The sequence below is a fragment of the Ostreococcus lucimarinus genome, chromosome 2, assembly GCF_000092065.1.
Source record: "Ostreococcus lucimarinus CCE9901 chromosome 2, complete sequence".
Taxonomy (NCBI): domain Eukaryota; kingdom Viridiplantae; phylum Chlorophyta; class Mamiellophyceae; order Mamiellales; family Bathycoccaceae; genus Ostreococcus; species Ostreococcus sp. 'lucimarinus'.
The window spans coordinates 593,016-607,197 of record NC_009356.1 but is presented as its reverse complement, the minus strand read 5'-3'; the positions used below and the strand labels follow the sequence as shown (position 1 = coordinate 607,197).

At 46.5% G+C, this 14,182-nt stretch overlaps 9 protein-coding genes across 9 annotated transcripts; 4 read left to right on the top strand and 5 right to left on the bottom strand.

Annotated features, from left to right (window-relative positions):
- Positions 1 to 12: 12 nt before the first annotated feature.
- Positions 13 to 2,372, bottom strand: DXS (1-deoxy-D-xylulose-5-phosphate synthase plastid precursor). Its single transcript, XM_001416153.1, has one exon. The coding sequence runs from the start codon at positions 2,259 to 2,261 to the stop codon at positions 21 to 23; it is 2,241 nt and encodes a 746-aa protein (XP_001416190.1). The 5' UTR covers positions 2,262 to 2,372; the 3' UTR covers positions 13 to 20.
- A 411-nt stretch (positions 2,373 to 2,783) lies between these two features.
- Positions 2,784 to 3,889, top strand: ClpP3 (chloroplast Clp protease, subunit of ClpP peptidase complex; the record flags this gene model as incomplete). Its single annotated transcript, XM_001416397.1, has 8 exons — positions 2,784 to 2,945; positions 2,999 to 3,085; positions 3,135 to 3,251; positions 3,298 to 3,435; positions 3,483 to 3,551; positions 3,605 to 3,658; positions 3,713 to 3,826; positions 3,875 to 3,889. 8 exons carry the CDS (start codon positions 2,784 to 2,786, stop codon positions 3,887 to 3,889), a joined length of 756 nt encoding a protein of 251 aa, XP_001416434.1.
- A 92-nt stretch (positions 3,890 to 3,981) lies between these two features.
- On the bottom strand, positions 3,982 to 5,559 carry srrA (predicted protein; the record flags this gene model as incomplete). Its single annotated transcript, XM_001416152.1, has 1 exon — positions 3,982 to 5,559. The coding sequence occupies one exon, from the start codon at positions 5,557 to 5,559 to the stop codon at positions 3,982 to 3,984; it is 1,578 nt and encodes a 525-aa protein (XP_001416189.1).
- Positions 5,560 to 5,782: 223 nt separating this feature from the next.
- AatP (Novel AAA ATPase) lies at positions 5,783 to 8,283 on the bottom strand (the record flags this gene model as incomplete). Its single annotated transcript, XM_001416151.1, has 16 exons — positions 5,783 to 5,917; positions 5,970 to 6,017; positions 6,069 to 6,132; positions 6,181 to 6,254; positions 6,305 to 6,376; positions 6,424 to 6,507; positions 6,555 to 6,662; positions 6,711 to 6,851; positions 6,900 to 7,058; positions 7,117 to 7,196; positions 7,242 to 7,398; positions 7,449 to 7,601; positions 7,649 to 7,791; positions 7,843 to 7,960; positions 8,011 to 8,136; positions 8,185 to 8,283. The coding sequence occupies 16 exons, from the start codon at positions 8,281 to 8,283 to the stop codon at positions 5,783 to 5,785; spliced, it is 1,761 nt and encodes a 586-aa protein (XP_001416188.1).
- A 257-nt stretch (positions 8,284 to 8,540) lies between these two features.
- Positions 8,541 to 9,287, top strand: Xab1 (XPA (DNA repair protein)-binding GTPase-like protein; the record flags this gene model as incomplete). Its single annotated transcript, XM_001416396.1, has 1 exon — positions 8,541 to 9,287. The coding sequence occupies one exon, from the start codon at positions 8,541 to 8,543 to the stop codon at positions 9,285 to 9,287; it is 747 nt and encodes a 248-aa protein (XP_001416433.1).
- A 42-nt stretch (positions 9,288 to 9,329) lies between these two features.
- Bem46 (Protein bem46-like protein) lies at positions 9,330 to 10,199 on the bottom strand (the record flags this gene model as incomplete). The annotated part of the gene is made up of 1 exon (XM_001416150.1): positions 9,330 to 10,199. One exon carries the CDS (start codon positions 10,197 to 10,199, stop codon positions 9,330 to 9,332), a length of 870 nt encoding a protein of 289 aa, XP_001416187.1.
- Positions 10,200 to 10,439: 240 nt separating this feature from the next.
- Olp2 (uncharacterized protein) lies at positions 10,440 to 10,685 on the top strand (the record flags this gene model as incomplete). The annotated part of the gene is made up of 1 exon (XM_001416395.1): positions 10,440 to 10,685. The coding sequence occupies one exon, from the start codon at positions 10,440 to 10,442 to the stop codon at positions 10,683 to 10,685; it is 246 nt and encodes an 81-aa protein (XP_001416432.1).
- A 152-nt stretch (positions 10,686 to 10,837) lies between these two features.
- Positions 10,838 to 12,484, bottom strand: AsnB (Asparagine synthase (glutamine-hydrolyzing) related protein; the record flags this gene model as incomplete). The annotated part of the gene is made up of 1 exon (XM_001416149.1): positions 10,838 to 12,484. The coding sequence occupies one exon, from the start codon at positions 12,482 to 12,484 to the stop codon at positions 10,838 to 10,840; it is 1,647 nt and encodes a 548-aa protein (XP_001416186.1).
- A 426-nt stretch (positions 12,485 to 12,910) lies between these two features.
- DrnK (deoxyribonucleoside kinase, putative) lies at positions 12,911 to 14,146 on the top strand (the record flags this gene model as incomplete). The annotated part of the gene is made up of 7 exons (XM_001416394.1): positions 12,911 to 13,023; positions 13,071 to 13,101; positions 13,149 to 13,232; positions 13,280 to 13,597; positions 13,652 to 13,810; positions 13,862 to 13,951; positions 14,030 to 14,146. The coding sequence occupies 7 exons, from the start codon at positions 12,911 to 12,913 to the stop codon at positions 14,144 to 14,146; spliced, it is 912 nt and encodes a 303-aa protein (XP_001416431.1).
- Between the last annotated feature and the right edge of the window lie 36 nt (positions 14,147 to 14,182).

Genomic DNA, 14,182 nt, shown 5'->3' with positions numbered 1-14,182 from the left:
AAATTGAATTATAAGTTTCTCTAGACTCTTGCTAAAACCTCGAGAGACTCATTTTGCTTCCCGACAAGCGAAAGCGCCGTAGATGCGATGTGCGAAACGCTAAGTCCAGCCTCGTTAAGCTGGAATGCATACGAACCGTGATCAATTGGACGATCGGGAAGTACCATTGGTCGAACCTTCAAGCCGCCGTCGAGCAGTCCGTCAGTCGCTAGGAAGTGCAACACGTGAGACGCAAAGCCGCCTATGGAACCTTCCTCTACCGTTATGAAAACTGGGTGTGATTTTGCCAAGCGACGAATGAGTTCGACGTCCAGAGGTTTGCAGAATCGAGCATCCGCCACGGTGGCGCTGACGCCGAACTCTTGCAACATTTGGGCAGCCAGCAAACAGTTATTCGTTGGAGTACCATAACCCAACAGAACGACATCGGTTCCTTCGCGTAGAACTCGGCCTTTCCCAATGTCTAACACCATACCCTTGTATCCTGGATTGAGCACTTTGACGCTCTCATTTTCCATGTTGACCCCAACGCCCGCACCCCGAGGATAGCGGAAACAGGAGGGACGATCGTCAATAGCTAAAGATGTTGCAACCATATGACACAGCTCTGCCTCGTCCATCGGCGCCATAACGACCATATCGGGAAGGCACGCCATGAACGTCACATCGTACGCACCAGCATGAGTTGGTCCATCCGCGCCAACCAAGCCAGCACGGTCCATCGCAAACCTCACCGGAAGTTTCTGCAGCGCTACGTCGTGAACAACTTGATCCCAGCCACGTTGCAAAAATGTTGAATAAATCGTACACATGGGTTTCAATCCCTCACATGCAAGACCCGCAGCGAAAGTCACGGCATGTTGCTCCGCAATGCCGACGTCGTACGTTCTATCGGCGAAATATTTCTCGAAATGGTTTAATCCCGTTCCCCCGCCCATGGCAGCGTGCACGGCCACAACCTTTTCATCAGCCATGGCTTCTCCAATCAAGGCATCGGCGAACACCTTCGTGTAAGTGGGGATTGTATCTGTTGATTTGCTTTGTTCACCGGAAGCGAGATCGAATTTGGATACACCGTGGTACTTGTCTTGAGCGTCTTCGGCATAAGAGTAGCCTCGGCCCTTCTCGGTCACGATGTGAATCAACACGGGACCAACGCTCTTTGTCTCTTTTACTTCTTGCAGAATGGCGACCAAATCCTCCAAATTATGCCCATCAACAGTTCCGATGTAATATAGTCCGAGCTCTTCAAATAGAGTCGAGCCAGATCCACTAATCATACCACGCGCATACTCGTCAACTTTTGCGGTGACCTCTTGCACAGGGGTTGGCATCTGTTTGGTAATCGCCTTGGCAGACTCGCGCAACTCGCGTAGAGGGCGCGACGACTGAAGACGAGCGAATGTCGACGAAAGCGCACCCACTGGATCTTGATTCATACTGTTGTATTGCGTAGGAAGCGACACTTGCTGGTTATCATTTAAGATGATGATCATGTTCGTGTCCAGAAATCCAGCATTGTTCATAGCTTCATACGCCATCCCCCCCGTGATTGCCCCGTCTCCGATTATGCTGATGACATGATTATCGCCGCCTTGCATATCCCGAGCGACAGCCATTCCAAGACCTGCCGAAATGGACGTACTACTGTGTCCCGCCCCAAAGCAGTCATAAGGACTTTCGCTTCTCTTCGTGAAAGGTGATAACCCGCCTGTTTGTCTCATGGTGTTCATTTGGTCCCTCCTTCCCGTCAAAATTTTGTGAGGGTAAGCTTGATGCCCCACGTCCCATATGATTTTGTCGTTCGGTTGGTCGAATACGTAATTGAGTGCGACGGTGAGCTCAATAACTCCGAGGCTCGAACCAAGATGCCCTCCTGTCTGAGATACGTTGTAGATTAGGTCTGCACGTAGTTCTTTCGCGACTTGCTTGAGTTGATCCATGTTTAAACCCTTCAAATGGCTCGGAAACTGCACGGTATCCAAAAGGGGTGTCGTAGGTTTGGACGAGATGACGCCGTAGCCAGCAATTCCTCCTTCTTGCGCTTCTTCAAGTTCAGATAAGATATCCTGCTCAGAACCACGATTTGGCACGAACCGTGTGCCTGAGCGCCCATTACGCGCACGTGCGCTCAATTTTCGCGTAATCACGGGGCGAAGACTGTCGGCGTTTCGTCCGTGCCCCCCAGCACATCGCGGGCGCGCGACTCGAGTCTGGTTGAGGTTTTGAGCCAGTGCCAGTCGAGTTGAAGACGTGTACATCGCGTGCTGCTATTTTGACGAGCAACGCTACGTGTGATTGCCGTAATGCGCGCTCGCAACACTGTCCCTAAGCTTAGACGCAGTACGCTCCTGTCGGCACGATATAGGATACACGTTTCAGTGCGGCCTGTCGGGGTAATTCACACGCGACGCGACAGCGTTTGACCGCGGCTGCGAGGCGAAGCAAGGCGATGAAAGAAAAGTGAATGATAGATGCTGTCTATATTAATATATGAGGCTATTTTCAATGCCGACACCAACACCGATCTCATACTTTCATCCTTATATTTTCTCTTATTTCATTCTCCAAAGGGCTTTATCCGGATGGGTTGCGTTGCCGAACCGCGCTCAACCCTGAAGGGTTCGCCAGTTCGCTGCTGGTCGCAGGTTTTCGTCCCGTGGGGTCCGCCTAAAACACGCGTCGGCGTAGATTACTGATCCAGTTGCACGCCGAGTCGAAGTTACCCACGTTTGAATAGTGGGTCAGACTTACAGAACTCATCGTAACGAGTTACAAGTTACATGTTTCGTCTCACCCCTACAGTGACGGCGAGCTCTAGCTCTGTTCGCGTGCGAGCTTCACGGGCGAGCAAGTTCCGCCCTGGCGAGCCATTTCCAGAAGTTTTGCAGAAGACTAGTCGCCGCATCATTATGAACGACCGCGGGCGACATGCTATTACGCAGGTCGGCTTTCTTTCACCGCCACGATAAAGAACAAACTTCAATTTTTACAACAGGTCATACCGAGCTTGCAAGGGGATGCGTCCACTCAGTCTCCTCCTGATCTTCCATCCTTCATTTTCAAAGAGAGGATCGTTTACTTGGTAATACTATGCTCAAACAATAACGTCATCAGCTCAGCTCTCAAACCAGGGCATGACCCTTGTACCTTCAGTGACAGAGTTGATTCTTGCCGAACTGCTCTACTTGCAGTATGAAGATAAGAAAAAGCCAATACAACTGTACATTAACTCGACAGGGTCTTCGAAGGTTCGAATATCATCGATGTTATGGACTGCAACTAATACGAACCAAGGATGGGCAAAAATATGGGTATGATACTGAGGCGTTTGCTATATATGATACAATCCAGTATGTATCTCCTCCTGTACACACCATAGCAGTAGGAACAGCTTGGGGTGAGGCTGCGATGTTGTTGGCTGCAGGTAGTAGGGTACGCTTGAATTTGTTCGTTCTCAGCCTATGATAAATATGGCACAGGGTAATCGCGCGGCGTTGCCTTCTGCCAGTATTATGTTGAAGCAACCATTGAGCGCTTTTCGTGGACAGGTGAACATTTGCATTTGCATACTGAGCGTTGTGGCCATTTTAACTTCGATTAGGCATCTGAGTTGGAAATTCAACGCCAGGAGATGCGAAATACTAAAAGACAAATGGTATGTAACTGTTTTAACTAGTTGACCTAGGAATCATGTTATCTTTCCCTACAGCTGGAGATATTAGCGAAGACGACCGGCAAGGACATCGCCACCGTTGAAAGCGATATAAATCGCCCTCTTTACTTCGACCCTACCGAAGCAGTGAAATATGGCTTGATAGACAAGGTGAATCCATTGCCATGTTCAAAAAACTATCATGAAGCGTTTCCACAGGTACTATCGGACTAGAAGAGGAAACAGAGACACAGATATATTTCAAAAGACTGCGCTAGGAGTTAGCTTCAATTGAATAAAAAGCCCTTCTACTCTAAATACACCCTTCATGAATCAGCAAGAAGTACGGTTGCAATATTTTCAGCCTGAAAAGTACGAACATCCTTATACATCTGCCCAGTACCAACAAACATGATGGGAATCGAAGACGCATACACTAACGATAAAGCAGTGCCAACTTTATTGTCGATGGTGTCGAATTTTGAAAGGAAGATGCCATCTATGACACATTTCTTCTCCGTTTGCATCAATGCTTGTAATCTATGCTCAAACTGCAAAATTTGGCTCACGCCATCATTTCCGACCAGTGCTTCGCCTACAAACAGTGTCAAATCAGGCAGGTTTACACTCAAGAGTTTTGCAAGTGCTCGCATTAATGGTTCGTTGTCTTGCATGCGCCCTGCAGTATCTATCATGACGACATCAATACCTTGTCGCGTGGCTTGCTGAATAGCTTGTTGAGCGATAACTGATGGATCTCTTTCGTAGCCTCTCTCAAAAAGCGCACAGTCAAGACGTTGACAGTGTGTCCGTAGTTGCTCTACTGCACCAGCACGAAACGTGTCACATGCAGCAACCATCACTGAGAAATTTTGCTGACTAAGCCAATGTACTACCTTCGATAGACTCGTACTTTTACCGACACCGTTCACGCCAACAAACGCAATCACGAAAGGTCTTCTACTCTTACGAGCGCTTCCGACCTCAGTCAATAGGTCAATTTTCTTCGCAGAACTCAGTATACGAATGATTGACTCCTCAAGTGAACGGTAGACTATGCTTGCTAGTGACTGGAATGTAGAAACTTTTTTCCCTACGAGTTTCTGTGCAACTTCTGTCACCAGTAAATCAGCTATATCGCTCGTCACATTTTTTTGAGTCAATTTGTGTTTGATTGACGCTGTGAGAGGTAACAAAGATTCCTCACTAATGTGTGTTTCACGGAAACTAACAAGATCACGGCACCAGCTCAAGCCCAGACGTTTCCCCCCCTCGTGCTTAATAGCTTGAGTATGTTTTGATTGAGTGCTTGAAGGCTCTGGAAAAATCGGCGGCTGAGCAACCTGTGACGGCTCTGAGAAATCGAGTGAATCGAGCCTTTCTGAATGGCGAGATCTGGGCACGGATGGGTCATGGTAGTGATGCTGCCTCTTTGTACGTCCAAAATCGCGTGAAGGCAGTTTACTGTCGGAAACAGAGTTATCCACGCCTGACCGTTCACTAGCAGCACCAAGCTCGCAGTGCTCATTAGACCTTTCCAATTGCTGAATCCGTGCTTGGAGAGCGGGTAGGAATTCACTGTAGTCGAATCGATCATGTTCGTAGTATTCAGCAAATGCGTCTTTGCTTGTCCTGAGTAAATCGTCTGCCTCGTGTTTCTCTAAAGCCTCTTCGAAGGAGAGTATAAACGTCAAACCAGTGACAGCGTCACTTAGCCAAATAACTTTGCTCTTCTGAGAATCGTAGGCTGCAATTCTTGACTCAATAGATCGATCTGAATCGCTTTTCAAGGTATGCGCGCATTCTGAAAGTTCGGTCAGAAGAACGACCTCTTTCGTGAAACACTCGTGCACGAGAACAAGCCCACCGCGTGAAAAGACCGATACTTGTTTTAGAGTGGGCATCCGCTTTTGCTCGCCGCGGACGAGGTTGAATGAACGCGCGCGCGCGAGCCAGGCTAGTGCTACGAAGGGCGCGCGAACCAGGCTAATGCCACGTAGGGCGAACGTTGTCGAACGAAACGCAAGTTGCACACCTGTAGGTGCCCGAGTAGAGAAAAAAGAAGTAATATTACTTTCATTATGGAAGTCCGGTTGGTGAAGCAGGCGAAAATTGTGTTTTCTGTTTTTAATAGAAATCCATCGTCTGAACCACTATACCGGTGGAATTGTACGCTATCGCCCGCTTGGCAGCCTTGATCCAAGCTCGTACACACGCAGAGTAGATGTCAGCGCCACTAACATCTTCACTAACTAACGCCAACTTGAGACAATTTTCAGTCAGAGTTTCATCAATTGTTCCTATCTAAGATTACCTGACCAATCTCGAAGTTTGATGAAAATATGAAGTTTTTGGTTAGAGCCTGGGTTGCCAAGTTAAGACGACCTTTGACTCAGTGGTTTTGACAACAAACCTTGAAAATTGCAACCTTTGAGCGAACGTCGTTCTGAAGAGGAACATGTAGAACTCGGTCAAGTCTGAAAGTTTCCGTTGGTTTTTGAGTAAAAAAGCGTGAGCTGACTCACCGCCCAGACCGCAGAATTGTCGGTTCAATAAGTTCTAATCTGTTGCTAGCTGCCAATACAAATACTTGAGACCCCTGGAAAACTGTTATCAATTGAAGAGTGCTGGAATCTAAGACGTGAACACCTTCAGCGAATCCAATTCCGTAACGACTTGACTGATGACACGGCTTATTAGTGTTCCAGGCGGTGCATCAACCTACAGATTCGTCACTTTAACACAGGCATTCCAACTGAGAAACACACCATGCAGAGAGAATCAAATTCATCAAAGAAAATCAATGCGGGGGCCAATTCTCGGGCTTTGTTAAATAGTTCTCGCACACATTTCTATTAAGAGGTCAAAATGAAGTACATCGAGGAGAGAAAGAGTTCACCTCGCTTTCACCGACATACATCCCTAGAAGCTCTGGTCCTTTGACGTTGAAAAATGTCAAGCCTGATTCGACACTTGCAGCTTTTGCTATGAGAGTCTTCCCTGTGCCCTATTGACACTCATCACGTAAGAATGGACATATTTACATCTTCCTCACCGGTGGACCGTGAAGGAGAGCTCCTTTCGAGTAATTCTTGAAAAGCTTCGGGAATTTAATAGGCCATTTCAGCATGTCGCACAAAGCAGCTTTTATATCTTCTAGACCACCGACGTCATCCCAGCGAACATTTCCGTTGTTCTATTTGATCGTGTTAGCCTGAAAATATCACGACATAGTAAGACTTACCTGTTGGCTCGTAGAGAGTGGTACAATTCGCATTGCCTTTTGTTGTCGGTGCCCTCCGATGGATAGTGCACTCTGAACCTTTAAACGAATTTGCTTCAATCCTTCATCGCGTCTTATCTGCTGTACATGGACATCGCTGTCTTGTGAAGGACTTGGAATCTTGCGAAGAGAATACAAAATTAACAGTTTTTCTTACAGCTCAGCGTGTTCAACATACCTGCAATGGAAAGTGGCGATGTAAATCTGAATGCACCTTAAATTCTGCGGTTGTTCCAATTATAAACGTATGGAAAGAGCCTGAGTCATGCGTCAATTGAAACGTCTTACTCAGATCAAGCGCACCTTGGATTGTGCGAAAGTCTGCAATGTCGTTCAGTGTAGATAGCAAACATTGCAAATTGAGTCCATCTTTATCTTTAACAAGAACATCCACGTCTTCCAAAATCAAAGCAGTATCAGAGTCGATACCCGTAAGGGCTCGTTCTATGATCAAACTAATCTACTCGTGTTTTTAGCTTTGTATCTTCTAAGAATCTGTGCACTCCTTACTTGTTTTTGAGATTTTAACAACACTAAGTATTGGCATGAAATAACTCGTGATTGCATGCGAACACTCGACTGCAACTTTGACTGTAGCCAGCGCAAAAAGTGCTTTGACGACTGTTTGAGAAGTAAAGGTGTGTCAGACGCTAGCCGACCTGACTTTGGACGAGTCAGCAAACATCATTTGTAGTCTTGGTATGACATACGCTGCAGTTAAGCGGTGAGGACAGACGAATAAGTGCTGACTTCACAGCCTCAAATCGAGCACGAAAATCCTGTGATACTACCATCGTGTGCTTGTAAGGTACAAATTCATTTTCTCGAGCTTTTACCACGATACGCGTGTCCACTAACGAAAATAAGTCATCGCCGCTTCGAAGTGTTGAAATAAAGCACTCACCAGGCTCATAAAGTAAATGGTTGCCGTCTCGAGAACTAATTTTCGCTACTTGCAGAGAGAAGCTTGGTTTCTTAATTCTTGGACTTCCTTCGCAGGGTAGCGTTACTTGAAATCCGGTCTTTCAACTTTGGCTAAGGTTGTATGAAAATACAGAATCACAGAACTTACCCAAGTAACTTGTTGTTTTGCAAACACGCGCTGGATGCGCCGTAACATAGTGTGGCGCAGTGCTGCCCCATGAGCTTTTGGGGAATCGAGCATCAGTAGCATGAAATTGGCGTTGTGCATCTCCGACTGCGAGAAAGCTGTGATAGATTTCTCTCTCTGGCCAAAACGTTTTACCGGTCGTGTACAGTCGTCACAGAGATTATTTTCATATTGCTGAAATGAAAATTGACATACTGGGAAGAAGCACTCGAGTATCTCTCTGGACCGTGCCATTCGCGTTTGCGACCCACTGCCGTAGTGATTTATTTAGTCGGTGCAAGGAAGTCTCCAGCGAGCCAAAACCGTTAGTTTTTGTAATTGTATTTTCTTTTTGTATTTTGGTATGTTATGGATTTTCCCATATTTGCACTGTTCGATCGCCCATCTGAAAGGCCGAATTCGACGTCACAAGATCGACGTCGCGACTGAGCGAAGGGGGCACCGGTTTATGTCGGCGCGCCGCATCCGTAGAGCTGCGTGAAGAAGGAAACATGAGCGTTCAACGCGGTAGAGTGTGCATACTTGTTGGTATGGCAGGTTCGGGTAAAACTTCGCTGCTGGAAAGGCTTGTGGATTTCACGCACGCCGCTGGGAAATCGTCATACGTAATCAACCTCGACCCTGCAGCGCACAACTTACCTTATCAGGCTAACATAGATATCCGCGATACGATTGACTACAAAGCCGTTATGAAAGAGTATAGTTTAGGTCCGAATGGTGCAATACTCACCGCAGCGAATCTGTTTGCAACCAGGTTCGACAAGGTTATCAGCATATGTGAGCAGAGAGCGACAGAGTATGAGTACTTCTTTGTAGATACTCCTGGACAGATCGAAATTTTTACTTGGTCGGCCAGTGGTATGATGATCACAGAAATGATTGCTAGTAGCTTTAGCACGGACATTCTTTTCGTTATGGATACCCCCCAGTGCCAAAATCCACAGATATTGATGAGCAACATGTTGCAAGCCGTGAGTGTACTATACAGGAGCCGTCTCAATGTGGTGTTAGTTTTCAATAAAATTGACGTTGCTCCTCATGCTCCGCTACTTAAATTGCTAACCGATGTCAATATCTTTCAGGAAAAACTTGAGAATGCAAGTAACTTTTCCTCTGCATTAACTTCATCGCTCAACTTGATTTTACAAGAGTTCTATGAGCATCTAAATATTGTAGGTGTCTCTGCAATACAGGGTACTGGTATTGGCGATTTCGTTAATGTTTTGCAGGGTTTGTAGCGAAAAAGTGAGTGTGATAGATTGGAACTGCACTCTGGTCCATCAAGTGTCTTTACGCTCAACTTCAGCATAAAATTCAAGAAGTGCATCAAGATAACCAGGTTGGATAATCAAATCGTTATGGTCGCCAAATTCAAACGCTATAAATTTTTTGTGACGACAAGACACTGCTTCGAACAATTTCGTCCCACACCAGAGTGGCACTATCCGATCAGCCTTCCCGTGCAGGCTGAGGAAGTTGATATCTTCATCCAGCTCCTGAGCGCCTTGAATGGTAAGGTTCCATTTGTCGCGTAATAATAATTTAACTGGTACGAAAGGTAGCATAGAACGTGCTAAATCATAACACGAGCACAATCCGCCCTCTACGACGATTCCATCGACCCGAACTTCGACTGCCATTTTGAGCAGAGCACTCAGGCCCACAGCACTACCGATGCTTTCCAGGTGTAGAACAAGCTTTTGTGAATTTCGTTTCGCATTCGTGTATGCCCACGTTATGGCTGCCACCGCGTCTTTAATCAGACCATCCTCTGAGATACGACCAGGATTCCCACCAAAACCTCGGTAATCAAAAAGTGCGACAGAACAGCTTGTCCGTTTCACGATTTCATTCGCCCAGTATAGACGGTGAAATCGATTTCCTGCGTTTCCGTGCAAATGCAGTATCAACACTGGTGAAGACTTCTGTCGCCATAACCAGCCTTTCAGTTTCAGCCCGTCAATCACGTGCACTTCAAACTCCTCGACACGACGGAAAGCGGTTGGAAGGCTATCTAGAGTTGGCACTTCTGCAGTGGGGAAGTACTGAAGCTTCCGTTGAAAGAGACAAAGAGCACCTAAAATAGCTGCATATGAGCACGACAGTATCAGTAGACTCTTATTCGCGATGTCTGTAACCAAACGTATCATTCTTGCACTGCAACTGCGACGTGTCGGCTGTACGTATCTCGCGTTCGCGTCGTTTCTTTTATTTGGTTACTGGACGAAAAAAACAAGATCGAGATTCATATAACCTATACTGTAAACCTATCTCTTTGTTACTTCGTACACCGTCGTGACGGATTTCGGCTCGCCGCGACTCTCTTTCTGAGTTACTTGCCAGAGCTGTTCGCCCGTGACGAATCCTAATAGTGAGAGTATACTCCATTCATGAACTTTGATGATACAAATACAACCTTTAAGATTTTTAGTGGTGGCGCACGCACATCAAACTCTTGGGGAAAAACAGACAACAAAAACAAGGAACGCACACGTTCGCTAAGTCATGAGGAAAGAGATGCTACGGAAGAGGCATTGATGGAAAGAGTTCGCAGCGTTGCCGTTGATGCGTCCGCGCTGTGTGCTGCGGCACCAGCTCTACAACACAGTACACAAGGGGACAGCCTGACTTCTTGACGAGAACTCGAGTGTTCAGTTTAGTGGCAAAGTTGTACACAGTCAAGGTGGGTATAAGGTAGACTCATGAAAGAAACAAATCGCAGGGACCTCACGTGGGACATACCACTGAACGTCAACAGTACACGGCGCCATCCGCGCCCATGGCGTGGTCAATCACTTTTACACGCTGCTTCGTCGGCACTATTTCGTAGTTTCAACTCACTCTCAAAGCGATTAACTTTGCTCCCAAACTGTAGCGCGCATTTGGGCCTTCTCGAAGTATGCAATAAGCCGAGGTGGCACGCTGTCTTTCGAAGGATAAGCTTATCGCCCTGACCTGGTGGAAGACTAAAGTTGAATACACCGCGAAAAGAACTGGTTGTTACCGAACGCACAAGCTCTTCATCAAGGAAAGGATACCTACCCTCTCGACCTGAATCTGACACAACGCGATCATCTCTTCCCAGATTTCTAATCCATAGACGGTCTATATCCAATTTAATTTCTCTCGCAAGAGAGATCATCCCACCTTGCTCAAAAGCAGTTCTATGTCTACGATACCCACCAAGGACTTCATCAGCACCGTGACCCAAGAGAACAACTCTTGCGTCCGATATGTAATTCCTAGATATTTCAATTGGTCCATGTACGTTGTAGAGCGTAGCGGTTCCTTTCGCTCGCGACGCAAACCATAGGGCCACTCCAATGTTGTAAGCCATGGTGCTATTTTGTGGTTGAATGAGTGAACGAATGTGGTAGAAATGCCTGAGAACCTCTTCCACACTCACGTCTGCCTCGATAAATCGCCATACTCTGCCAGGTGAAATCGACCTTAGCTCTGTTAAAGCATCCTTAGCAGCTAATCGATCCGGAGAGGTTCCATCTCGAAAACAGACGCTGCAAAGGTCGATGACTTCACCGGCAGGGACATGTCTGTGAGCCAACGACGCGATGGTTGTGCTGTCGAGCCCCCCTGAGAAGAGAACAAGAACCTGAGCCATCTTATCATGTGGGGGTGCGCATAACTCCTTCCGAGAGTTCATCGTTACCCTGATTTCCATTGAACGATCGAGCAACCGCATGAACGAACGCAGTGAGCACTTGCTGTGCAGGCTTGAGAGAAAGGTTGGTAGCTGCCTACATTCTTCACCGAGCATCCCGCATGTAGTGGCGACGTTATGCTTCCAGTCTAGCTTTATCACTTCTAGCGTTGGGGCTCTTAGGTCTATGCGGTGCACACCGCAACCAATCTCGGTCCAAAACTTCACGCTGCAGTGTTTGGATGCGCCAGTCGAGCATACAATCAAGCGCCTATCATGGTGATCAGGGATGTGTAGCAAAAGACTTCTCCTTCCAAAGATATCTTTTCCGATCAAAATATTCTCGTTTTTCATATCAAAATATACAATCGCCCAAGGACCCCGCACGCCAGACAAAAGTTCTATCTTCGAGCTTTCTTCTTTGGCATCACCCAGTGCTCGAAATAAGAGTGCTGCGTCACGTTGAGTAGAGTCTTGATAAGGTAGACCACTATAAATTTCACCATTGAATGCCATCGCACAATCATTAGCTACCATCAAAGGGCTGTCTACCATCTCTTCGCCTCTGAGCTGCAATATCGCAGCTGTTAAGCGAATACAAAACTTGTGGCTGGCGTGATTGAACGTGGCACACGCATCAGGTCCTCGACGGGATAAAGCACAGCTGAGTCCAATATCTATGTCGGACGTACAGTCTACCATAGAAGCTAGTGGTTTCACGTCCGACAAACGATAACTCGAACTACTTTCTTCAACGACTAGAACGACACCGCACATCTTCAGTAAACTTGTTTAACTTGTTTGAGCAGTGACGCCCTCTGTCTGGTGTCTACCGTGCCCTGGAAACAAAATACAACGACAAAAGCCGTTCATCATAACTCCTCCGATAGCGTTGTCATCACTAACGCTACGTTCTTGCGCGACAGTCGTGCGAGCTAAGCGGAAACGGCGGGATTCCAAATCTTCCTATGATACCGTGATGCAGTTTTACGTACAAATGATACCACGGTACAAGTACAGTATTCAGTCGCATGTATTCCACAGTATTAGCGACAAATACAGACATACTGACCAGACAACCTCCTCAAAACGTTCACAACTTTTCTTCACTGCTTCTTCCAATACGACCGTCACGGGGGCCGCATTATTCGCACAAAGTTTCACGTCATATTCTCCTCAAATTTTACCGACTCAGTGCCATCTATGCCCTGTCGGCTTACGCCCACGAGACAGTTTGAGCGACTTGTCTGTTTGAGAAACGTTTCTCAAACAACGCGGCGAAGAGGGCATCGCCAAGTTCTCCGAATGTATCGTTGGAAAGTGCAATACATACGTACTTAATGCTCTCTGACGTCACTTGCAGTTCTCGTCAAGCGCTTGACACAGCTTACAAGGTAAGTTCCGTCTTCTTGACAAACAGTTCGAGATAAATGTTTTCCAGGTCAGCCTTTGCGTAGAAGGGAACATCAGTTCAGGCAAAAGTACATTTTTGTCAGAGGTGCTCTCAAGCGCCTCACGCCTAGAAGTATGTGATTCGGTTTGTTATACTCTCTACTCATTTGGTGAATATAGGATCTGGTGTACACTGTCCCAGAACCGGTTCAAAGTTGGCAAAGCGTGCCGCGAAAAAGTGCAAGCAATCCTCCTCATAACTTGCTCAAAGAATTTTACACCAATCCAGAAAGATATGCATATGTGTTCCAGAATTATGTTTTTATGACTCGGTATTTGCAAGAGCGACAAAGCGCAGGAACATCGAAACTACTAAGAATAACTGAACGCAGTGTTTTTTCTGACCGAAACGTATTTGTCGAGTCAGTGCACGAACAAGGCTGGTTATCCGAGCTTGAGGCTGATCTCTACAACGCTTGGTTGTATCCCATGATAAATGTGCGTGAAGTAGATTTGAGTTTCTCTATCAAGTGCACTGACGTGTAGCTGAAGGCCTTACCCTCCCTGATTCCAGATGGGTTTATATATTTGAGAGTTGAGCCAGATGTGTGCATGGAGCGGCTTCAGCGGCGGGCGCGTGGTGAGGAGCTTAACATCACACTCGAGTACCTTGAATCACTACACTACAAACATGAAAAGTGGCTGTTACAAGTATTACGAAATTGTTAAGTTGAAATTGAGGTTAATGACATTCCCAACCAGGATGTGAGAGCGCTCACGGTCGGGAAAAAACATCAGGAGACCTTAACGATAGGTTTTGTGACAGACCACATGTGTAGTCAATTTAAAAAGGTATGTCAGTATCGAGCTTTTGACACAAAAGCATGAACTCACCATGTTTGGTTGCGCCTTGGATCGGGAAATATGTAGAAGCCAGTACTAATTCTAGAATTTGGGCACGATGTCGACTTTTCATCAGACGACAAAACTGTGGAACAGCTTGGCAAGAAAGTCAGGGCATTTTACGATTACATTTCTGACGAATAACTCGACGTAGCCTAATATTGTAAATGTAACTACTTC

Coding starts and splice junctions, on each gene's coding strand:
- DXS (XM_001416153.1), bottom strand. CDS start 2,261: ATGTACACGTCTTCAACTCGACTGGCACTGGCTCAAAACCTCAACCAG.